This window comes from Hemitrygon akajei, chromosome 15, assembly GCF_048418815.1.
Source record: "Hemitrygon akajei chromosome 15, sHemAka1.3, whole genome shotgun sequence".
Classification (NCBI taxonomy): Eukaryota; Metazoa; Chordata; class Chondrichthyes; order Myliobatiformes; family Dasyatidae; genus Hemitrygon; species Hemitrygon akajei.
The window spans coordinates 8,229,907-8,256,356 of record NC_133138.1 but is presented as its reverse complement, the minus strand read 5'-3'; the positions used below and the strand labels follow the sequence as shown (position 1 = coordinate 8,256,356).

Sequence of the window (26,450 nt, the reverse complement as noted above, 5' to 3'; positions counted from 1 at the left end):
TTGCAGCCATCAAATTCTAAATTTGTGTATGTTTACAAAATACAATTAAGTTGGTCAGTAAAACTATTGAAAATCTTTTCTTTGTACTTTTGTCAGTTAAATAAGGGTTCACATGAATTAACATATCACAGATTTTTGTTTTTATTGCATTTTGGAAAATATCACAACTTTTCTGGAAATGGGGTTTGTACACTAAAGTTGCAGCAATGTGAACTGCAAGCATTTGCTAGCAAAATTCAGACCTAAAATCATAAGTGAAATTAAAGCTCTTATAATGAGTACGATGATGAAATCTGTTATTTAGTCCTAATATTCTGGAACAATACCATAATGTTATCGATTCCTCCACAAAAGCAGAAACCTGACAGATTAAATATGAAGAGAAACACAGCAATTACCACAGCTGTGCTAAGCTCCCCATTAGTTATAATAGTGCTTTATTTGACACCAGAGACTCAAGGCTTTGAGTCAGAGGAATGTCAAATAGACTTTTATTCTCAAATGCAAGCTTGTAGTTCCCTCTTTGACAGTAATGACTGATAAATTCTTCCAGGCATGTGCACCTACTTTGATTTCCTGCAGCAAACAAATTAAGCTAGAAATCAACCAGCTGGCAGAAAGAAGCCTTGATGAAAATGTGCTATTGTCGCATCTTCTTTTCTTCAGATGCCAGAGCCTGCTCAGTAGTTTCTTCCACTGAAGTACTCATGCTACAGTTCTACGTCATTACAATCAAAGCTCAATTTCTAAGAAAAATCCTACTGTTTAAATAGAAGGCTATCAAATGATAGTTCCTTACTACTATTTGAATTCTACAATTTCAATAAGAATATCAGGTTAGCAAAATATCCCCAATACATTACCAAGGTGCTTGGTAATTCCCAATAAATTACCAAAATACTTGTAACTCCATCACATCTGAACGACACAATTTCAAGTGAAGAATACAGCAATTTCCCATTGAGCAGAAGGGGGAAAAAGCACAATACATTATCCTCTTAAATAATAGCTTCAATACATCAACACCAAAACTTCAAAAGATGTGTGGGATAACAATGAAATAATATTGCAAAACAAAGTAATTCATGGGCCTATTTTATTAGATAATAAGATGACACACAAATCATATAATAATTACAGAAAAGCAGGAATATTTTAAAGATATTCGTGGTAATGCAAAAGTAACAAATACAGTAACTGAAGGATCCTATTTAAAGTTGTAGCATTTATCTAGCCTGCTGCATTGACTTATTGTAAATTTGTGTTGCTGAACATTCCAGAGAACCTATTTGGGAGCAATCAATAGCATTATTGGCCAATTTTACATACGATACTGTTTATTACAAAGATCAGAGACAATTACAGGATAATGCAGTGGAGTAAGAAAAAAACAATTAAATCAAGTATACAATTATAAAAAAAAATCAGAAGCCACAATGCATTCATCACACTAGCATGTACATTTAGAATGATCACTGTCCTGGTCGGCATACAAAGTGGTCACTGGGACTTGAGCACAAATGCATTGCTAAATTTCAGTAACAACAGATACAGGTTACAAACTTGCATCAAAAATCAAAGCATAAAAGGAGAAAAAGATTATTAATTTAACAACACCAAGTAAGTAAGCTCTTCATGCTGTAAACCTTTATAGTTTTACTCTTGAAAAATTAAATGTTAACTTCATTTTAACAAATTTGCCCTGTTGTCTTAAATTTATGAACAAAACTCCCTCACTGCATATCCTGCTGTTTTCATTTGCCTTCCAGACAAGAGTCAGACATGTATATAGTACTGAAGAATTTTTGTCTGGTCCACACTTTTTAAATTCTTGTAACATATATGCATTCTAATCCTCTTGAAGTCACTCTGTTATAATAGATAAAACCATACATAACTTCCAAACCAATAGCAAGATAAAGGCTAGAACATAGGGTCTGAACAAGTAAGGAACCATCATGCAATCAAAACGCTATGCTTTTTTTCTCTTTTCCTGCATTTTCCAAATAATTAACATTTACAAAACAGTGCAGTGCAACAGCATTTGGAAAAAAAAAATCTTTCAGTATATCAGACGACAATAAGCAGAGAAATTTTCACTTTTCTTCACACCATTGATTCTCCTTGCGCACCTGAAAAGAATAACATTGTGATGTGTTCACTGGAGTGAAATTGCAAACTCTGGCTAAGTGACATAATAAAAGATAGATTAAACATTAGCTTTATTTGTCACATATACAGCAAAACATACAGTGAAATTTGTCATTTTGTGTCAACAACCAACAGAGTCCAAGGATTTTTCTGAAGGCAGCCCTGCAATCCCTTCCAACCTTGTTAAGAGATGGAAAATGAGTAATGACTACATCATAATGGGATATTAATTCAGCAAGCTTCATGACATCGTTATGCTGTGCCTTCCCACAAATTATCAATCTCTAACTAAAACGGGAAACACAACAGAAAATCTACCATTACATTAACAAGCTTAAAATTAAAATAATAGTTTCTTTGAATAGTTCACAGATAACCATATAGTTACTATATTTACATGCTCAATAAGGGCATACCCAGTCTAAGCCAAGAGGCCTGCATAAACAAGATATTTTATAGAAAATTAATGTATTAATGTTTTAATTGATTCCTTTAAGTTTAGAACAATAGTGGTATTACCTGTGCTTCCTCTTCTTCAGTAAAGTCATTCTTGATATTGAAAGTCTTACGAATTTCTTCTGGAGTTTTGCCTTTGATCATATTTGCCACAGTTTTGCATGTCACATCAAGCAGACCTTTGATATCCAAATAGTTTGCAGCCTAAATAATATACGTAAATATTCAGGTTTGAAATGTGCAGACCCTTTCCCATCACCAAACTAATCTAAAACAATGCTACACAAAAAGTTTTATCATAACAGTATTTTCACTGGAGGCTTCTGTACATGCAGGAATGCCTTTAAATGTTTTTATGCAAGTCAATTTGTTTCATTTTTAACTGCATTGCAGTTGTGGTTTCTAAATGACAATAAACTGAAATTCAATTCAATTCAAATTCAATTTGTACGAAGTCTCAAGTTTCCTCCCACAGTCCAAAGACGTACTGGTTGATAAGTTAATTGGTCATTGTGAATTGTCATGATTAGGCTAGGGTAAATTGGAGGATTACTGGATGGCAAGTACTGATTCCAGTGTGTCACACAGTGGTAGGAAAGAGATGAAAATACAAGTACAGCCCTGAGGTTGTGAAGGATGACCAAAACATTCAATCTGGTTTTGACTAGTATCTAATTATCTTGAACCAGGTTCAAGAACAGTTACTTCCCCTCAACCATCAGGCTCTTGAACAAAAGGGGTTAACTACACTCATTTATGGACTCTTTTATCTTGCTATTTCATGCTCATTACTTATTGTTATTTATTTATATCTGCATGTGCACAGTTTATTGTCTATTGTTTAGTTACTGTTCTATAGATTTGTTATGAACACCTGCAGAAAAAGAATCTCAGGGTTCTATGTGCTGACATGTATGTAGCCTGTTAATAAATGTTACTTTGAACTTTGTACTTTAGAGGATAGCATTAAAAGCAGCACAGGAATTTGAGAAATGATTAGTATTTTGAAGAAAAACAATTGTATTCATCGAGGTTATAGATCAAGACTACAGATCAAACCATTTACATCAGACCGAACCACCAATCAGAAATGTTGTAAGTAACCCAACAGAAATTAACTTTGACCAACTTAAAATAGTTGAGATGTTTTAATACAACAGCCGCCATTAATTTTTTTTAAAATCAGATTAGAAATCTGAAATATAAACAAAAATGCTGAAATACTCAGCAGGTCAGGTAGTATCTGTGAAAAGAGAAATGGACATACTATTTTGGCTAAAGACCCTTCATCACAAATGCAAAATGTGGAAAAAAAATGCTTTTCAGTTGCAGAAAAGGTGGAATAGGATGATGGTTAGATAAGGCAGTGGTCCCCAACCACCGGGCCGCAAAGCATGTGCTACCAGGCCACGAAAAAACTATATCATTTGGCAATATGAAATGATATGAGTCAGCTGCACCTTTCCTCATTCCCTGTCACACCCACTGTTGAACTTGAATGCAGGCAAGGTCATCAGTCACCTAAACGCAGTGATACCCTCGCGCCAGGGATCATTGGTTGGCCTCGGGTAACCAGCCGCCTCACGCGGTCAGCGAGAAGTGCTGTGGCTACTGGCCTGGAGTGTGGACAGATGGGCGCCGCCTCTAAACCTGTTTAGCACACCAAATGTTCGTGGGGAACCCGGTGCTAAAATATTTGCAGACGACCTAATTTGGGCTCAGGGCTTCGTAAGTAGCAGAGCAGCTACCTCGCTACGATCTACTGAAAGTCATCCCTCGAGCCAAACTTTTGTCGGCCGCGCTCCCGCGGGGTACGGGACCTCTGGCCCTTATCTTGGCCTCTCACTGGTGCAATGATATTATATGTTCATATGAGGAAAATATGCGCTGTTTAATGTCCACACATTAATTAAAATGTTATGATGCTATTGACTTATAAGTGAGTTATAATTGACTTATCACTATATTCATGCAAGGTATGCATTGTGTGTTTAATATTAAATTCATTAGATAAACCCTTTTAGAAATGAAATTGAGTGTATTAGCTACTTATAAGTGACTTATAGTTGACTTATCACCTATATTCCGGTCGTGATTAACACCCTGTCAGCCGGTCCGCAAGAATATTGTCAATATTAAACCGGACTGCGGTGCAAAAAAAGGTTGGTGACCCCTGAGATAAGGCAAAAGAATCATCTGATAGGAAGAGAGTTGCTTTGGTGAATCACTATGAGATTAGTGCAGACTGTTAGAGACAAAACAGTGACATATAAAAGCTGTGAAACATGGGTCAGAGCTGTTGCTGAGAAATGAAACCAAAATGTAGGGTATTACAGCCAGTGGTGATGATGCTTCACAAATGTAGGTTCAACCCTGACCTCTGATACGGAGTTTACAGAGTCTCCCTGTGACCATGTGAGTTTATCTGGATGTCCAGTTTCCTCCCACATCTTAAAAGGTATGGGGATTAACAGGTCACCTGTAAATTGTCCACCGTATATAGGTGAATGGTGACATCTGAAGGGTGGTGTGAGTAGTAGTTTTCTGGAAAGTGAGGACAAAAGGTTACGGGGAAAATTAGTGGCCAGTGAGTCTGGTTTGCAATCTACCAAAGACTCAATGGGACAAATAGCCTAAGTTTATCATAAGGAAATATGGCTTGGTACAGATGAATGCTGGAACACATAGCACAACGGACAGTTGTCTGTGAAGAGAAAAGCTAAGTCAACATCACATATCACATAGTATAACTTGCCTTACAGGAGAACTGCTCAGCTCTTACACAACCAGAAAACAAATCATCTGAAATCACTAAATTTAAAACTGAGCCCTGAGTTTTACAGCCTGCTCAGATGAACAGCACAGGCCAGAGTGGGAATGTACTGCATTCCACTAGACTGGAATGAGAACAGACCAGGGAACTGAGATGGGGAACAGCTCTTTCCAAATGCCAAAAGGAAATGGAAGAAGATTGAAGCATCAGGGTGAATGTGGAGGGGGTCAGCAACGGCTCCCAACTGAGACGGGCAGCAGCTGGATCAGCGCATTCAGCCCCGGATTAGCGGTCACTCTTTAAGGAAGGACTGAGTTTGTGTGGCTGCTCACCTCGTATGCAGACAAAAAGATGTTTCTGATATTCTGAGATTTATGTGATTATTGGACTGTATATTGGATTCCTTCAGTTTTTCCAGTGTTTTTTCTTGTGGATGATTGGCAGGTAGGTGATGTGTTCATTTTTTTGTGTAGGACGGGTGGGATTGGGCATTTGGTGTTACTGTGCCTGTTCTTCTCTGAAAGTGAGGGGGTCAGGAATTGTTATTGTTGCTGTTTTCTGCGGGTGAGGGGGTCGGGGATTATTACTGCCTTTTTTTTCTGCAAGAAAGACGGGGGCTAGGGACAGTTATTGCCGCTGTTTTTTTGCTGCGGGGAAGGGGGTTTGCAAGTTTTGTTTCTTTTCTTTTTCGTGTCAGGGAGGGGGTGGGAGGAGTTGATGTCTTTTTTTTTGTCAACTTCCATGCTCTAGGGAAGACGTATAATAGAGTTCTACTCTACATGAATATTTTGACAATAAAATGAACCTTAAAAAGGAAGGAAAGGCATGCGTAGTTGTAGAATATCACTGGAGGTGCTGGAAATCAACTCCTGGTGCTTTCTCCACTTTATTGCCTCTCACCCCGCCTTCTTCAAGGAATCCTTTCCAGTCTTTCAGTTCTTCAGTCTCTATTATATCTACTCCAATGATGAAACATCCTGCATGAGTGCCTCTGAAATGTCTTTTTTTTCTTAACTGGGTTCTATCTACCACAGTCAGCAGGACTCTCAAGATTGTTTCATTTACTTCCCACACCTCTGCTCTCATCCTCATCTCCACCTCATCAGTGTCTGCATTAAATATACAGTCGGCCCTCCTTATCCGCGGATTCCACATGCGCAGATTCAACTAACTGCTGATCGGGAAAACCCGTAAGTCCTCTCTCCAGTACTCATTGTTTGAGCATGTACAGACTACTTTTTCTTGTCATTATTCTGTAAACAATACAGTATAACAACTATTTACATAATATTTACATTGTATTAGGTATTATAAGTAATCTAGAAATGACTTAAAAGTACAGGCAGTCCCCGGGTTCTGAATGAGTTCCATTCCTGAGTCCATCTTTAAGTCGGATTTGAAGTCGGAACAGGTACATCCGGTATTATTTAGCGTCAGTTAGTCAAACATTTTTCTTCGTATATAGTACATATTTTACCTTTCTATGCATATAAAACACTTAAGAAACATACGTATTTCAATAATTAAACCACTGCGTTGCTTAGTAATAATTGTAGCTTTCATCAGGGCAGGGCTTTTTATATGTTCCATTAAAATTGTTCCAATCGTTGACCGACTGTACCCTAACGCTTTTCCAATGACCGATGGTGTTTCATCTCTTTCCGATCGCTTTATTACTTCCATCTTATTTTCAATCGTGATTATTTTCATGAACAGGAACACTGCGGATTCAGAGCTGCGCCGCCAGATCCTAATGTCCACTGCACTGAGACATGTTAAATAAAGTCTGGGGTTCTGCTGGGTCCTAAAGACCACCGTACTGGGGCAGGTTAAATAAGGGACTTGAGCATCCACGTTTTTTGGTATCTGCAGGGGGTCTTGGAACCAATCCCCCGCGGATAAGGAGGGCCAACTGTATCAACCTTCATAACTGGACCACCTTCAAGGAGATACAACCAGCAGCCACAATTTTCCACACCCTCCTGTTTCAGCATCCCATTGCTAGTCCTTGGATTACTCTTCATCTACACCATCCAATTCTCTTTTCATGGCATTCTCCATGCAGAAAATACATCTGTTCTTTTATCTTGTCACTTCCTACCAACCAGGAACCTAGATGAAGCAGCAATTCACTAGCATATTCAATTCTCATTGTTTCTATGTTAGAGAAACCAAATAAAGACTAAGTAACTGTTTTGCAAAATACCTGTGTTTAGTTGTATAAATCATACTGAGCTTTACAATTGCCTGTCACTGTAATTCTAGCCTACTAATATATAGCAGAGTTTCTTAAAGAAACTACAAAATTAACAGATAAGACATGAAAACATTATATCACTGCAATAGGCACTCATTCTTCTAGTTAATACTTCTTGTTTGTCATGACAAGGATATTCTTCCTATATCTAATTCACACTACAAGAGTGGAAAAAAAGTTGAAAAATAGTAAACAATTTCCAGAGCAAGTAATTATAAATTGGAATGAAGTGAATTGTGATAGTGGTTTTTCAGTAAGGGGAAAATGCTGGCCAGAGCCTCGTGGATCAAGAAATGACTACTGGTTTCCTTTAGGCATCTCACACAAAGGTCCTTCCGTATTATGAGATTGTCAGCTTGTGTGTTCAATTTCTAGAGTGGGTTCTAAACCCATAATATTCTAATCTAAAGAACACCATAACATAGTTGCTGGACACCATTTGTTGTAGCTTATGTGCTTTAAAGTTTCATCCATTTCATCTTTAGTTCTGAAGCATAATCAACTCTGAATATATCTGTCTGCTGGGTTAGCTATCTGTCTAAGCATGTTTATGCTAAATGCCAATAGAATAGGAATGCCCTTTATCCAGCAAGATCTTGGCTGATATTTTTCTTACATTAACTCCCTATTACTGGATTAGGTAAATGAATGAAAATTGCTTGAGGTAATGAATTGGGATATAAAATGTATAGGGGTGATGGATATAGATTCAAGATTGGCTTCAAAGATCAAAATAATTGAAAGGACATGGGATAGAAGGGAAATGAAGTTTTACAGACCTACATTAGAGTTGATACTCATTGGGCAGAATGCCTTTTTATTTGGTTTCTGTTAATCAGAGTTTGTCTGGTAGCTGCAAATCCTCCTTTATCCCGATTATGATTTATATATGATTCACTTATTGAACAGAGAAGTTTAAAACAAGAATTCATTCATTTCTCCACTTAAGACTGTTTAATGCTCCACTTCAGTTTAAAAAAAATATACAATCTGGCAGCCTTCCAGCACCATTTCCAATTTGTAATCAGTGTAGACATTGAGAAGGGTACCACAGCAGACTCCCATATTTAACTTGATTATATTGCCTCTGATCCTTCCTCTTTCAAGAACTTATTTCCATTCCCCCATTGTATCTGCTCTATTGATAGGACATTCCACAGTTGCCTCTGACAGATCTTTCATTTTCTTTAATTATGACTTTCCTTACAACATAATTAACAGAAGCTGTTACAGCTGGGGGCTGGTAATGGGGACAAGCTCCCACTATCTATTAAATGTTCCCAATAGCGTGAGCCTCAAACAGCCTCTGACAACCAAATCCAGCTCCTGGCCTTCACATGTGGTTTAGCTACTAAGCCTGGCAGAACCATTCCTACTGACAAGAGAAGGGGCAAAGACAGGTTTCTGGCACCTTAAAACCAGTCACTTCGGGCAGATGGGGCTCATCAGCCATGGTTGGCAGCTCATCTATAAGGAAAACTCTGATCTCAAACCTCTGCTGCCTTGTGGTTATATGAACACAGGAGTAAACCCCAAGGGAAAAATCCAGAGCTGGAGTCCCTAAGGCAGTCCTACTTCAACACTGACTGGCAACTCCTGCAATACTGTACCAAACTGTATCCGTCTCTTCTGTTCCTTTGGGTTCATTAGATGAGTGGAGAGGGGGAGTTTGCTCTCCACATCATACCACCCAGCCTTGCATATCTAGACAGCTACATCCAATGTCAACCCTGACTGACCGAGATCTTACTCACTCAGTTGACAGAACTTCCAAATGTATTTCACTTCCCACACCTCTGCTCTCACTAGCTCTACTTTCTACTCCACCAGCAGAGTCAGATATTCTTTTGCTAATTTCCACCAGCAACAGGCACACCTTCCCTTTCCGTTTCAATATTCCAACAGCATAGATCCCTTTGTGCATGTCAGAACCGCTTTTTTATTTACACTATCCAGTCCTCTTTGCATCTCTACCATGCAACTGCATCAGTCACAACACCTGTTTTTACCTTGTTTATTCCTATCATTCAGGTATCAAGTGCTCTAATGATCACATCAAGAGCAACTGCCATCTTCCAATACAACAACCCCCATGCAGAATTATAAAGGGTCACATGATGCAAAACAGAGCTTTGCTCCAAGCAGCCTTATCAGATGTAAAAGCTGTCCACATTTCCATCAATACATTCTTTAGAACAAATTCAACAATCGCCAAGGAACAGTCACGGGAAGAGCTTTACCATCATCACCGAAAACTCCAAAGTCAGATTCAGCACCACCTTTATCATTGAACGCCCAAGACAATATAAAAAGCTATTACCATCAGTTACATACAACATTGACAACTAAGAGCAGGAGGAGACCACCTAGTCCCTCACAGTTTTACTTGAAAAAGGTGACTTTGCATCTACCACCCTTTGAGGAAGGGATTTCCAAAGATTCATGACCATAAAAATGAACTCTCCTCTCATGTCCTTAAGAGACTAGTTCTTATTTCGAGGGTGATTACTAGTTTCAGGCTCTCACACATTGGATTGGGCCAAACTGCGTGTTTCTATGTTGTATGACTCTAGAAAAAACCTTCCCCCATTCACCCCATCATGACCTGTTAGGATCTTGTATCATTCAATTGATGATTACCACACAACATAAATTAAGGTAAAATATGCATAATGTAAGAAATGATTATGAATAAATATACTGCTGGATACATTTATTAATATTTTAAGTGTTAGGCTTTTTTGACGCATTTTTGAATTTTGGAATACAACCTGAGTTTTTACATTGAAACTAAAGGGAAACACAATGATTTAAGAATTTTTGCCTAATATTTTTATGTTTTTGTAAATTAAGGGATACAATTTTTTTTCACTCCAAGAATGGTCACTTTGTAAAAGCAGCTTATAGTCAATGTCATAGCATATGCAGCAGTTACTTAAGTGCCAATAGTTACGGGGAAAAATGGTGAATAGCAAATAAGGGAAAGATCCCAAACACTTATAGCTACCGTAGATGTCGGATTATAAGCCGCTACTTTTTTCCCACATTTTGAACAGCTTTGAACTCTGCGGCCTTTAATACGGAGCGGCTAATACATGATTTTTTTCATGCCGCCAAAAACATTTTGCCTCGTAACAGTAGACCAATAAAATTGATGAGTAGTTCACAGAGGTCCAATGAAATTGTACGATAAATCAAGCGCACTTTCACAATTAAATTATTGTAAATCAGTCATTTGTACTCACCCTCATCAACATGGAAAACACTCGAAGAAAAGCATTGTGCTGCCTTTATGGCAGTTATTTAGTTTATAATATTTTCGCTTAGTAATTCATTTTCTAGTTAAAGTTAGAAGAGTTTTAACTATATTTGTTTTCTGTACTACATCGCTGGATGCTATGACGTCACACCCGGTTTCATCGCGTCTTGTGGGAAAAATGCCGTTTGCGATAAACGGGACGGCGGGGGGCGAGCGGCGGAGCGGCGGAGCCAAAACGCTGCTTTTAAGTTAAAGGCGATCAATAACTTTTCCTGGTAGGCTGCAGTATATATATTTTTTACCAGTCGTTAGGAGATATTGGAATGTTGTTCAGTAAAAAAGTATACGCAACGTATATTTAAAAGTAGCCGCGTTACAGGCACGGTTCGAAAAAAAGCATTTGCAATATGTATTTGTTTATGTTACCATATGGATTTAATTAAAAGTTAAAAAATCCTCACGTGTAATATCTTTCTGTGTAAATATCTCATATTACAACGTGGGACACCTGCGGCCGAAAATCCGGTGCGGCCTGTACAAGTAAAAAATTGATTTTCTTTCTAAAATTAGAGCCAGCGGCTTTTAATCAGGTGCGCTCTGTAGTCCGGAATCTACGGTAGTTAAAGTCAGTAATTTCTTGATCTTATGAAATGCAGCCCATGATATAACAAAAGGATTCTACAGTAGAACAATTCTCAGTGAAGACTGGTGTCAAAGCTGCACCACTGTGCCAACAATTATCTCCATCTTTCTGCCACAATGTTACATCTCATCTAACAGGAATGGAAATAATCCTCAGATCGCAATAAGCAATTCAAACTATGACAATTACGCTCTAAAACAAATATGATAAAAACATAGAAACATAGAAAATAGGTGCAGGAGTAGGCCATTCAGCCCTTTGAGCCTGCACCGCAATTCAGTATGATCATGGCTGATCATCCAACTCAGAACCCTGTACCTGCTTTCTCTCCATACCCCCGATCCCTTTAGCCACAAGAGCCATATCTAACTTAATTTAAACTTGCAGCATACAAGTGAGGTTTGCACTCGCTCAGAGGCTGAGCTCTAAGCTGCCTTCACTGAGGTACAAGAATATGGGTCGTAGATTCAATATCTACAAGACGAAGACCCTCTACCAATTTACTCCTACTACACTACACTGCCCTCTGAGATGGAAGACCAATGGAAAACACTCGTCTCATCCCAAATCTCTGGAACCAATTCCTGATCAAGACAGGCCAAAAACAACATTGCCTTCAATACTTAAGAACAGCTTTTGGTCAATTAAAGAAAATTTTTAAAGATCAACACCTCAGACCTCACAAATGAACTTCGCCCAGAGAAATATGAGCAAGTTCAAGTTGAATTAGCATTCAACCATACATGAAATGAAACAGCATTCCTCCTAAATCAAGGTGCAAAACACATTACTAACAGCACATATGGTTACGACAGCAGAAATCATACAGTCACACAGAAAAATACAGCCCAAGTCCCTGAGCGTCAAGGGTTGTAGTTTGATGGTACATGGGATGTTGTCCTGGTCCAGCCTGTTCTTCCACCGAGCATACACAGGAGAGCAGCATGGATGGGAATGGCCATCTTCTAACCCAGTAATGATTCCAGCTCACTTACAGAGGCTTTTGTTGTCTCCCATGGCATCTCCTATCCTGGGCGGGGCTGCAATAGGTGACCCCATGGCAGGAGGGCCTAGTCCGCACCACAGCAGAGGCAATGCAGTTCCGTTGCTATTGGTTTTGTTAATAAGCCAGTGAACAAGACTACCAGTATTCTACATTACCAATTTCCAAAAGTGTCTTGCAATTACAAAAAATAAATCCAATAGTCACTCACTCCATTTGTTGGATTGCACACCGCCTTGGCACAACAGTATGCTACAAGTCCAGGCAATAACACAGCAACAGTACACAGTAAGTCCAGCTCCATCACTATCGAGCAACTTGCTGATGAGATAGACCTGCAGTACTTGATGTTCTTAATATTCAGCAGTGTATTGGGATCGTAAAATAGATGTAACAGATGAATAACTGCACCTTTGGTTGGACACAGAATGGCCACAGTGTCTCAGCATGTTGTCATCCTACTGGAAACAATCTCCAAAATAATAATCTATATGCTTCTGAGACCCAGGCCATCTACAGACATCTCAAGGCACCAAGAAAAGACCACCAATGTCCCAGCATTGAAACCCTAATTACACCATGTTAGCTACGCTAGGTAGGCCATATTGGTTGATGTTTGACATCAGACTCCCAAAGCAGACACAATTTTGTAATAAGGTTACTAAATTGACATAAGTTATTTCCAATATGTGTTCAAAGTCACTCTGACAAAATGCAGCATCACTGGCACTTCGGAATCCCCAGCCCACGCCGGTTCAAAACAGGAAAGGAACTCTCGGGATGATATCCCGGATGTAAATGTAGAATTACCTGGTTTTACTACGGTAAGATTTGACAGAGATGCCAAAAAGTGTGGGAAGAAGAAAGGAGGGGGACTCGCTGTCTACATTAACGAAAGATGGTGTAACCCCGGGCATGTGAGTACAAAGATCTCCGTTTGTGAAAGAGATATTGAGCTGATCGCCGTGAGTATGAGGCCATATTACCTGCCTCGAGAATTCGCAAGCGTCATTGTGGTGAATGTGTATGTCCCGCCGCGTGCAGACGCAACGGTAGCGTGTGACGTCATCAGCTCCGCTGTTGCTAGGCTTCAGACACAGCACCCTGAGGCACTGGTGATAATTACAGGGGACTTCAACCATGTGACTTTGGACAAGACACTACCTGCTTTCTCCCAGTACGTGGATTGCTACACCAGGGGTAATAGGACTATTGACCTACTGTATGCAAACGTAGAGGAGGCATATAGTGCATCCCCACTGCCTTCATTGGGGAAAGCTGATCACAACCTGGTTTTGTTACAGCCCCGATATAAATCAATTGTGATGAGGCATCCCACTACCACACGCTCTTTTAGGAAGTGGACTCCTGAAGCTGAACAGGCCCTGAGAGACTGCTTCGGTACTACTAACTGGGATGTACTGCAAGGGGGGCTCTGTGGGGGCGTTGAGGAGGTCACTGAATGCACAACGGACTATATTAACTTTTGTGTGGATGCAGTTGTCCCTGTTAGAACTGTTCGCTGCTATCCCAATAATAAGCCCTGGATCACTAGTCACATCAAAGGCCTCCTAAACCAGAAGAAGAAGGCCTTTAAAGATGGTGATCGGATGGAGCTTAAAAGAGTTCAGAAGGAACTCAGAGTACAGATAAGGGGGGCAAAGGAGCAGTATAGGAGGAAGCTAGAACAAAAGCTGCAGAAAAAAAGCATGAAGGAGGTGTGGGATGGGATGAAGATCATCACCGGATGCGGTGCAAAGCGGGGGGCAAACATAAGTGGAGATGTGGAGAAAGCGAACCAGCTGAACAACTTCTTCAACAGGTTCGACAGCTCAATCTCATCCTCACCGCAGAAATCCACACCAGGCTTACTTCCCTCACAGGAAAATAGCCACTCACAGGAGACCTTGCCCACGCCCAGGATTACGGCTGCACAGGTGGAAGGTCAACTGAGGAAGATCTGTACCAGCAAGGCGGCTGGACCGGATGGAGTTTCCCCACGATTACTGAGGGCCTGTGCAACTGAGCTGGGAGAACCACTACAGCGCATCTTCAACATGAGCCTGGAGCAGAGAAGAGTACCCAGACAGTGGAAAACATCCTGTATTGTCCCGGTACCGAAGAAACCACAACCAAAGGAGTTGAATGACTTCAGACCTGTTGCCTTGACGTCGCACGTTATGAAGACCATGGGGCGGCTGATAATACAGAATCTGAGGCCACAAACCAGGCACGCCCAGGATCCTCTTCAGTTTGCGTATAAGGAGAAGGTGGGAGTGGAGGATGCTATCACGTATTTGCTGCACAAATCACTCTCTCACCTAGAGGGGGTCAGTTGTGCTGTGAGGATTACATTCCTTGACTTCTCTAGTGCCTTTAACACCATCCAGCCCAAGATCTTAAGGCACAAACTAACGGAGATGGGAGTAGACTCTCACATGGTGGATTGGATAGTGGACTACTTGACAGATAGACCTCAGTATGTGCGGTTGGGAGACTGTAGGTCTGACACGGTGGTCAGCAGCACAGGGGCGCCGCAGGGAACCGTACTCTCTCCGGTCCTGTTCACCCTGTACACATCAGACTTCCAATATAACTCGGAGTCCTGCCATGTGCAGAAGTTCGCTGATGACACGGCCATAGTGGGATGTGTCAGGAATGGACAGGAGGAGGAGTATAGGAAACTGATACAGGACTTTGTGATATGGTGCAACTCAAACTACCTGCGTCTCAATATCACCAAGACCAAGGAGATGGTGGTGGACTTTAGGAGATCTAGGCCTCATATGGAGCCAGTGATCATTAATGGAGAATGTGTGGAGCAGGTTAAGACCTACAAGTATCTGGGAGTACAGTTAGACGAGAAGCTAGACTGGACTGCCAACACAGATGCCTTGTGCAGGAAGGCACAGAGTCGACTGTACTTCCTAAGAAGGTTGGCGTCATTCAATGTCTGTAGTGAGATGCTGAAGATGTTCTATAGGTCAGTTGTGGAGAGCGCCCTCTTCTTTGTGGTGGCGTGTTGGGGAGGAAGCATTAAGAAGAGGGATGCCTCACGTCTTAATAAGCTGGTAAGGAAGGCGGGCTCTGTCGTGGGCAAAGTACTCGAGAGTTTAACATCGGTAGCTGAGCGAAGGGCGCTGAGTAGGCTACGGTCAATTATGGATAACTCTGAACATCCTCTACATACCACCATCCAGAGACAGAGAAACAGTTTCAGCGACAGGTTACTATCGATGCAATGCTCCTCAGACAGGATGAAGAGGTCAATACTCCCCAATGCCATTAGGCTTTACAATTCTACCGCCAGGACTTAAGAACTTTTTAAAAGCTATTATTAATGCTTTTTGAGATAGTGATTTAAATGCATATCATATTTTTTACTGAGTTAAGTATTGTATGTAATTAGTTTTGCTACAACAAGTGTATGGGACATTGGAAAAAAAAAGTTGAATTTCCCCATGGGGATGAATAAAGTATCTATCTATCTATCTATCTATCTATCGATATCAAGAAATTTGAGGTTAGCTTGTGGGAACACACAGGCAGCAGGAGGAACGGACCACCTCAAAAGCTAATGACTTGCCTCATTCACAATTTCAACATTACCTCATTAGCCACTTCAAAAGCCACAAAGTGTGAACAAATTCTCTTCAGACCTAAGGAACTGCCCAAGGAGGAGGAGGAAGAAGAAATAAGATGTACAGCAACTGAACTCCGGCCATATGCATGTCCAGGTTAGTATATCACTAACTACTGGAAGAAGAAAAAAAAAGGAAAAAAGCAAGATAACTTTTCTTAAAATGCTTGATGCTAATAAAAAAAAATCTTACCAGAATTAGTTCAAATAGTGTTCCTTGGTCTACTTTCAGGAACTCCTGATCCCATACTGGTATATCATCAGTTCTCTTTTCCTTGTTTTCATCATCCTCAGGAGGAGGAGGGTCATCTTTATGATGAGTGCACCACTGAATCACCTATAATCAACAACACAGATACATGTATTGATGAGAGAGCTACCTGGAACTATAAAAAGATGAACAGAAACAAAAGGCTTGAATAGCCAGTTTATACTTCACCATTATTGCAAAGTACTGCTAATATTTACAATCAATTTCATGGTTTGCACTTTTTCTTCTTTGCAAAAGCCATTATGGTGAATTTTGTGCTGTTCTGCAAAGAGCAGTCAGTCCTAGGGAACTGAGTATTTTTCTGCTTTACTATTACACTGTTTTTGGGACCTGGGCAACCCTGAAAAGATCAAACAGTTTAATCTTCAGAAATGCCATCAGTGTGAAATAGGTGAGTACTGCAGAGGATGGCATGTGATAAACAGAAGATTTGTTTATGGCGATTAATAACGCACCAATCAAACTAGATGTTTTCGTCTGGATGGTACTGAGCTTCTTTAGCACTATTGCAGCTTACCTTTTTAAGAATTGCAGCATTAACATTTGGAAGTGGTACTGGATCGTCATCTCCTTCATCATCCATCCCCAAATCTGTTTCCAGTAATACATTGAAATTACAAAAAATATAATTTATCAGTTTCCCAAATAAATAAAAGTATGCAATGAATTCAATATAAGGAACTCCCTCACTTCAATCTAATAACTACTGTGCAAAATGTAGGTAAAAGTTACTACTAGCCGTAAAGATCAGTTTTATTTTGACTGGCAATTCTATTTGCCTTCTGCACAGCAAAGTAACGGAGGTTAAAAATTCTGTCAAAATCACACAGCCAAAAATCTATTAAATGCATTCCTTTTATGATTCAAACAAAAAACAAGGGCAAAATATTATATCCACTTGGAATTCTTTCACACTTCATTTCAAACACAATTTGACACCAATAGGTACAGCCTCGAGAAAGGTGCTTGGCTTCACAACTCAAATGATTTAAAAGCAGAGACAAATTAAGATTTTTATTAAATATCTTTAACATTTCATTTTGCCTTCCAGTGAATTATTCACATCTTTTCAATTAATATAAACATTGATTGGACTATTACAACAAGAAGCTTCATCTACTCAATGTCAATATTACTTTGACTAAATGGCCAGCCTAAGTAAGCAACCTTTACAGAAACTAAAATGACATTCAACAGATCTTTGGAACTCAAATTCAGAAAAATGCACAGAAACATGCTTACCATTATGTTAAAAAACACACATAATTAACAAACAAGATGATCCCCAAAGAGATGCACTGACCTTCCAACATAGTCTTGATTGTTACAGATTGTTTTGCTATCTCCACGTCAACTTCAAATATTTCTCCATCAGAGCTCTGGAGTTTAATTGAAGGCATCTGAAAATGCAACACAACTATTTCAGTTTCTGTACTTCAAGCATTACTTCATTTCAGTAACTGTCCTCGACTCAATAGAGGAATCCCAAAAGGTTCTACAAATATATTAAGAGCTAAAGGATAGAAAGGGATAAAGCTGGTCCACTCGAAGATCAGTGTGGTTATCTATGCATGGAGCCAGAAGAGATGGAGAACTTAAATGGATATTTTTCATCTGAATTTTCTCAGATGAACACAGAGTCTATAGAATTGAGGAACAACCAAGAAAAGCAAGTTTAGTACAAAGCTTCCAAAACAGAACAATGTGTAGAACTGAATAATAAACAACTGAAACATGTTCTATAAAGAACATGGTTTCAAAAAGGCCTAGCAACTAAATACAGCAATGTATATAACCAGGAAGAAGAGGGATTACGATAATATCATAATGGGAGCACAGGTCCGAAACAGAATCCATATGGACTGAATAAGAAATAATTTTATTACTGATATATTCCTGATCACCAAATAGTGGTGATCAAAAATCTGTAAAAGGACAAAGAATGATAATTACATATTTCAGCTAAACTGGCAAGAGAAGTTGAAAGTAAAGTACATATACAATTGTAAGAAGAAGTTTGTGAACCCTTTGCAATTACCTGGTTTTCTGCATTAATTACTCATAAAATGTGGTCTGATCTTCATCTAAGTAACAATAATAGACAAACACAATCTGCCTAAACCAATAACACACAAACAATTGTACTTCTTCTCATCAATACTGAATACACCATTTAAACCATCACAGTTTAGGTTCAAAGGAGTATGTAAACCTCTGGAGTCACAAACAAGAGGAAATGTGCAGATGCTGGAAATCCGAGCAACACACACAAAATGCTGGAGGAACTCAGCAGGCCAGGCAGCATCTATGGAAAAGAGTATAGTCGACGTTTCGGCCGAAACAGTCCTGCCGAAGGGTTTCGGCCTGGAATGTCGACTGTACTCTTTTCCGTAGATGTTACTGACAGAGCCTGCTCTTCTCAAGAAAGATCTGTTTTTGCTTCTGAGGATCTAAGAACTGTAGAGCTGCATGAAGCTGTAAAAGGCTACAAAAGCATTTCTAAGGACCTGAGTGTTCATCAGTCAACAGTAAGAGAAATTGTCTACAAATGGAAGAAATTCAGTACTGTTGCCACTTTCTCTAGGAGTGGGCGTCCTGCAAAGATCACACCAACGGCACAAAGTGTAGCACAACAGCACAAATGCTGAAGGAGGTGAAAAGAACCCAAGGGTAACAGCAAAAGACCTACAGAAAGCTCTTGAACTTAGTAGAGTCTTTGTTCATGTGTCCACTATAAGAAAAACACTGCACAAGAATGGTGTTCATGGAAGGACACTGCAGAGGAAAAAAAAACACTGCTCTCCAAACAAAACATTGCTGCACGTCTCAAGTTTTTGCAAAAGACTACTTGGATATTCCACAAGGCTTCTGAGACAACTTTCTGTGGATAGATGAGACAAAAGTTGAACATTTTGGCAGAAATGCACACCACTATGTTTGGAGGAAATAGGGCACTGCACGCCAACACCAAAACCTCATTCTAACTGTGAAACATGGTGGAAAGAGCATCATGATTTGGGGCTGCTTTGGTGCCTCAGGGTCTGGACAGCTTGCAATTATTGAGAGAACAATGAATTCAAAATTGTATCAAGAGATTTTACAGGTGAATGTCAGAGTAGCGGTGTGTCATCTGAAGCTTAACAGAAGTTAGATGATGCAACAAGACAATGATCTGAAACACAAGAGTAAATCAACAACAGAATGGTTTAAAAAGAAGGAAATTTGTGTTTTGGAATAGCCAAGTCCAAATTGAAAAACTGTGGCATGACCTGAAGGGCTGTTAATGCATGGTATCCCAGAAATATTGATGAACTGGAACTGTTTCCTTTGGAGGAATGGTCTAAAATTCCTCCTCACCATTGTGCAAGTCTGAATCAGCAGCTACAAGAAATGTTTGCTGGAGATTGTTGCTGCTAAAGGAGGTTCTACCAGTTATTAAATACAAGGGCTCGCATACTTTTTCCAGTCTGGACTGTGAATGATTAAACAATATGTTCAATAAAGGCATGAAAAGTACAATTGTTTATGTGTTATTAGTTTAGGCAGATTGTGTTTGTCTATTATTGTGACTTAGATGAAGATCAGGCCACATTTTATGAGTAATTAATGCAGAAAATCAGCTAATTGCAAAGGGTTCACAAACTTTTTCTTGCAACTGTATGTTTTAGTCATAATGAGTCTTCACAAAGTTCTAAAGAAGTAGAAGCGCTGTCGTGCTTTCTTCATAATTGCACTTACATGCTGGGCCCAGAACAGGTTCTCCTAAATGGTAACACTGAGGAATTTAAAGTTGCTGACCCTCTCCAACTCTGATGCCCCAATGAGGACTTCAGTTTCTTTCTCTTGAAGTCAATACCAGCTCTTTGGCCTTGAGTAAGAGTTTGTTGTTGTGGCAACACTCAGCCAGATTTTCAATCGCCCTCCAATATGCTGATCCATCACCACCTTTCATTCAGCCAATGACAGTGGTGTCATCAGCAAACTAAAATACAGCATTGGAGCTATGATTAACCACACAGTCATAATTGTAAAACGAGAGGAGCAAGGGGATAAGACACAGCCTTGTGGTGCACCTGTGCTGATGGAGATTGTAGAGGAGATGCTGCTACCAATCCAAACTGACTGGGTGAACAGAAAAGATGTACACAAAACGAAGATTTTAACAGTATGCACAAAACTCATTAATAGCCCATACAGAAGCTGTCCAACATGAAAGATATACTAATCAAATCTAGTGGTAGGAACTGAACCAGAAGAGATAATTGTAAGGGAGAATGCTGTCTGACAACATCAATCACAAGATAATGGCCTAGTGGCAGTAAAAACAGCAACACCTCCAGTGTTCACTGTCAATTATGCAAGACTCCTCTACAGCCTATATACTTCAGCAACCTTCAACAGCAGAGAGAAACAGGGAGGGAAATCTCATATTGGTATGAATTCAATCTATTTGCTCTGTATAAGATAACATGAAAATCTTAAGCTTAGTAACATAATGATCTAATTTCGATGTTAATATAATACAAAGCTATAATTAATGGTTATTATTTGTAAAAATCCAACTTAGTGCAAGAGCTATGCCATTTCTTCACATATTTCAAATATAACCATCTTTAAAATAAAAGGTTGTTTTGTTGTCAATTAATATTTCCCTACAATATTGTTCCTAAGAGAAACCCATAATGTTAAATCCCAGAGTGCTGCATCGGCAAGCTGTGGCGCTGGAGATTCGTGGCAGGAAGAGTTTTTCTTCCTTCTACCATTTGCGTGAGATGATGGGCTGTCAGGACTTTGAGACTTTCTTTTAAACCGTGCCATGGACTGCTCTTTATTAGATTACGGAATTGCTTTGCACTGTTGAAACTACGTGTTATAATTATGTGGTCTTTGTCAGTTAGTCTTTTATCAATTATGGTATTGTCTGCACTGTTGAAACTATATGTTAACTATAACTATACTTAACTTTGTGGTTTTGTGTAGGTCTTGTAGCTTTAGTTTTGTCTGATGGGTTTGTAGTTCCTTTCCGGGGAACGTGCTAACACGGTAGCACGATATCGATACGCAGCAGCCTCTCCAGACTCTGGATTGGGGTTACCAAACATTATGCGGTTTTTCTTGTGTGGTCTGTTTTGTGCTTTTTTTGTGATATCATTCCAGAGAACGTTATCTCATTTTTTAACTGCATTGTATTTGTGGTTTATAAATGACAATAAACTGAATCTGAATATCAATCCCTTTCTTTAAAATAGAGATTACATTTACAATTTCCCAATCATCTTGCACAATATCTATAACCATAAACAATTAGAAACTGCAGTTAAAACCTCCAATTTCCACATAAATATCCACCGTATCCCATGGTGAGTCCCATCTAGGTAGGGTGACTTTATAATTTGATGAATACCAACCTTTTAAGCATGTACCATAAACAATTAGAAACTGCAGTTAAAACCTCCAATTTCCACATAAATATCCACCATATCCCATGGTGAGTCCCATCTAGGTTGGGTGACTTTATAATTTGATGAATACCAACCTTTTAAGCATCACCTCTAATTTTAACCTCATTCAATGTCGCCACTGTTTCCTCCTTTAGACACACAAGTAGCATCTGCTTTTCTAGTTAAAAGATGCAGAGCAGTAATTTACTCCGCCAAGCATGCCCACTATCTCCACATAATGATCTTTTTTGGCCATCTTTTTCACTGGTCACATTAAAAAAAACCTTCCAGCTTCCCTTTTATTTTATCTTTAGTTGTAAGAAGCTACTTTATATAGAGGTATTTATATTTTATATAGAGATCCCTCTGTCCCCACCCATTACCAAATAGTAATTCATCTAATCTGTACATCCCACATCTTACAGCAAACTACCCAGTCCAGCCTCACCATCACTCTAGACCAATAAATAATCAAAGATCACACATCAAATGAAAAAGAACAATATACTGGGGTCACAATATCCTTGAAGTTCTAAAACTTGGGAGAGAGTAAATTCAGTTGAATTCACAGCTTCCTCCCCCACATCCATGAAGAAACAGACATGTGTTGGAACCTTAGATGGCCACCTTCAAGAGACAAATCCCTCTGTGATGACTCCCTGAAATCTGCCACAGGGAAAATCAACTCAAGAACCCTGAACATCACCTTTCAGTAACCAAAGATTTGCTCCCTGTTCCTGACCCCACAGCTATCATTCCAGGGAACCATACATTAGGTTATCGTAAAGAGCAATTTTTTTTATTTTCAAAAGTCATTCGATAAAACCACTACAATTTACACAGATTGTGCAGAAATGGGCAAAATGCAGAATAGCTATCAAGCTGGTTAAAAACGTAAAACATGAATAGCGTTTAAAGGCAAAACACGGGATGAGGTGTTTCACAGCTGGCTGACCTAACAACTTACAAATGAAATTTGCACTGTCTATCATGACTCCATCAATGTAAAATGCTGAATTCTATTAAAATGTTAAACAGGATTTAGCAATTTTAATAATTAAGGGTACAGAATCAGTACTAATCTGTATTAAGTCAGGCAAATTTAACCCTGGTAACAATGAGACAAAATCATCTCAGCATTCCCAATTCACTGTTACAAGCTGTCAGGAAAGCTGAGGGAAAAGAAATTAAAGCAGCCATTAGAAAGATAGTCCTTTCCTTCTGCTATCCAGTAGGGATAGAACCAGAATCAGGTTTAATATCACCGGCATATGTTGTGAAATTTGTCTTTGCAGCAGTATAATGCAATACATAATAACAGAAAAACACTGAATCAAAGTACATACATTTAAACAGTTCAATGAAATAAGTAGTGCAAAAATAGAAATTTAAAAAGTGAGGTAGTATTCATGGGTTCAATGTCCATGTAGAAATTGGATGGCAGAGGGGAAGAAGCTGTTCCTGAATCGCAGAGTGAGTGCCTTCAGGCTTCTGTACCTCCTACCCGATGGTAGCAATGAGAAGAGGGTTTGCCCTGGGTGATGGATGTTCTCAATGATGGACACTGGCTTTTTGAGTTATCTTCCTTGAAGATGTCCTGGATACTAGAGGCTAGTGTTCATGATGGAGCTGATTAAGTTTACAACTCTCTGCAGCTTACTTGGTTCCTGTGCAGTAGCAACCCCCACACCAGACACCAAACCTTCTCAAACTCCAAATGAAATATAGCCACGGTCATACCTTCTTTGTAGCTGCATCAATATGTTGGGTTGAGGTTAGGTCCTCAAGAGATATCGACACCCAGGAACTTGAAATTGCTCACTCTTTCCATTTCTGATCCCTCGATGAGGACTAGTGTGTTCCCTCGTCTGTGTGCTCCCTAAACATTGACAAAGTGCTCATTCCCAATCAAAAAGCTGCTTCTCTACTTTAAGTGATCATGGGCCAGAGATCCCCAAGAGCTAGTGGGAACAGTGCATTCTTCAAGATTGAATTTGAATACATCCCCGAATCTTTTCCTTCCTATCTACCTGTTAAACTCATTCCATGGCAGTGCTTACAACAGTGTCAGTTTCTGTATTTTTTTCTAGGTTTGCAAATGATGCAGCTTGCCCTAAGTAACTAACTAGATTTTAGCCAGGGCCTTTGTGGTGGGGATATATACTTGCCCAAGGTCAGCCAGTGTATTTTGAGGACCTTGCAGATATAGCTCATGCGTTCCATCTCTAAAGGATATAGGAGGACAAGGATCACTGCTGGTCAACAGAAGACGTGAGGAGATTTTGTATGTCAACTAAGACTCTTAAAGACAAATTTTATAGATGCATGGTAGAGACTGGTTCAATCACAGCCTGGTATGGAAAATCAATGTGCAGGATTACAGGCTACACAGTTGGGTTCTAGGCTCACCAGCTCCATCAGAGGCATAACCCTCCCCATATCGAGGCAATCTACAACAGGCAGTTCCTCAAGAAGGCATCATTAGGGACCCTCATCATTTGGGACATGGCTTCTACTAGTTACTACCATCAAGGCTGAGGTTGAAGACCCACACTCGATGACTCAGGAAAAGCTTCTTCCACTGTGTGTCATCAGATATCTTAACATTCAATGAACACTACTTCTCTGTCCCACCCCCTTTTTTGCACTATTTACCTAGTTATAGTTTTAATTCCTTACACTGCTGCCACAAAACAACAAATTTCTCGATATATGTCAGTGATAACAAACCTGAATCTTATTCTGCGGATCTAGGTCTTGATCTTCAAATATTCTCTGAATTGATTAAAGGTTGCGAATCGATGTCTACATTAGTCAAGGAACGATTCTTTAAATATGGAAAGTGATCCATATTTTCCAGGACACATCGTTAAAAAAAATCTTGTTGGCTATCCTCCAATGGAGATTGGCTTACTTAACGACCATATCTTAGTCCCTGTAACGCTGCTTAACTTCCGTGGCCCAAAGAAACACAAACACATTGGCTCTCCTTGGATGTTTTAAAACGCAATAGTCTGCGGTGTCTCCCCAAAACAATGTAGTACAGTAGGCTGTTTTCCATCTACTAACCAGGGCTTCACTGGCCCGGCCCGGCCAGGCCCTTCCCTCCGTTGCTCGGGCCTGGCGTCGCCTGGTTGTTCCAAGGCCCACCTTAGTAACGGCCCCCAGCCGTCCGCCGCCCACCTCCCACCTTCCCCGCGTCCTCACTGCGCCTGGAGCAGCAACTCACAGCGAGGATCCGTCCGCTAACCAGCTGGAGAACCGCCTGTCGTGAGCGTCCCGACCGTAAGAACCGACACCAGTCGCCGGGGCCCCACGCTGTAGCTGTCCAACCAGAACGCCTGCAGTCCCGCCTACAGAGACAAAACTCACCCGTCCCTATCCACTTTAATTTTAACTCCCACCTCTCCATTTTGCTTTGTGTTCGGGAATTGTATTATATTTGGTGCCAATTATTTGAACAACCCTCAGCTCTTAAAGGTGCACACACTCGTTAGGATTTGGCAAAATGATCTTTCGTTTCCAAATCAAAATTTGAAGCAATGACCGGCATATGCTGTAACTGGGCAGAAAAACTATGGGCTGGAACAATTTTCATTCTTTTAAAAGGGGGGAAAGTTGTCAGGGAGGGAAATCCATTCTCTAGGCAGATAGTGCGCCTTTAAAGGACTATTTCCCCGAGAACAGAGCAGAGGAAACAGGTAGAAGCGAGTCAAGTAACACCTTTCTCCAATGGTTTGATTCATTATTAGATGAAGGAAAAATAGCAGGAAAGGTCACTGGGCCCCTCATACTTGCACCACCATTCAAAAAGAACACGACTGATCTTTTATCTCAGCACTACATTCCCACGCTAATCATATTCCACTCAATTCCCTTAATATCCATACAACTTTCGATCTTTATCCTGAACGTACTCAGACCGAGCCTCCGTTACTCTCTTGGGTGGTATTCTAAAAATTCAGTACCATCTGGGTGGAAAAAATAAATTCTTCATTTCTCTTATCAGTGGCCAGCTCCTTATTTTGAGACCTTAACAGGTTCTAGGCTTTCTAGTGAGAGGAACCATTTCCGCATCCACCCTGTTAATCCCAGTAAGAGTTTACCATGTTTTAATAAAATTGCTTTTCATCCTAATAATTTAAAGTTTAGGGGCCTAATCTCTTGTATGCCACTTTACTGAAAACCTGAAAATCCAAATCTACCACATCCAATAGTCCACATTTATCTATTCTGGTAATTTTACCTCCAAATAAACGAGACTTTGCTTTGTGGATCCAGAATTGGTTTGCCCACAGAAGGCAAAGGGCGGTTGTGGATAGTTTCTACTCTGCATGGAGGACGGTGACCAGTGGTGTTCCTCAGGGATCTGTTCTGGGACCCCCTCCTCTTAGTGATTTTTATAAATGACCTGGATGAGGAAGTGGGGGGGGGGGGGCTTAGTAAGTTTGCTGATGACACAAAAGTTGGCGGTGTTGTGGATAGTCAGTGCGACATCGATAGAATGCAGAACTGGGTTGAGAAGTAACAGATGGAGTTCAACCCAAATGTGAAGT

At 40.0% G+C, this 26,450-nt stretch overlaps 1 protein-coding gene across 2 annotated transcripts; it reads right to left on the bottom strand.

The window, feature by feature from the left end:
• Positions 1-1,079: 1,079 nt before the first annotated feature.
• Positions 1,080-25,268, bottom strand: skp1 (S-phase kinase-associated protein 1). 2 transcript variants are annotated; one of them, XM_073067140.1, is made up of 6 exons: positions 25,124-25,268; positions 17,757-17,853; positions 16,971-17,044; positions 16,376-16,519; positions 2,671-2,811; positions 1,080-2,132 (listed from the first exon to the last, which is right to left on the bottom strand). In XM_073067140.1, exons 2-6 carry the CDS (start codon positions 17,851-17,853, stop codon positions 2,097-2,099), a joined length of 492 nt encoding a protein of 163 aa, XP_072923241.1. In that variant the 5' UTR covers positions 25,124-25,268; the 3' UTR covers positions 1,080-2,096. The 2 variants fall into 2 exon arrangements, with proteins under 2 accessions (XP_072923241.1, XP_072923242.1); XM_073067141.1 differs by lacking the exon at positions 25,124-25,268 and adding an exon at positions 24,964-25,108.
• Positions 25,269-26,450: the final 1,182 nt, after the last annotated feature.

What these genes read in the sequence shown, in the direction of transcription:
- skp1 (XM_073067140.1), bottom strand. Translation starts at nt 17,853, where the DNA reads ATGCCTTCAATTAAACTCCAGAGCTCTGATGGAGAAATATTTGAAGTT. An exon ending in AATCAAGACTATGTTGGAAG is followed by an intron (nt 17,045 to 17,756) that starts GTCAGTGCATCT and finishes TACTGGAAACAG; the next exon opens with ATTTGGGGATGGATGATGAA. An exon ending in CTGAAGAAGAGGAAGCACAG is followed by an intron (nt 2,133 to 2,670) that starts GTAATACCACTA and finishes TATTCTTTTCAG; the next exon opens with GTGCGCAAGGAGAATCAATG.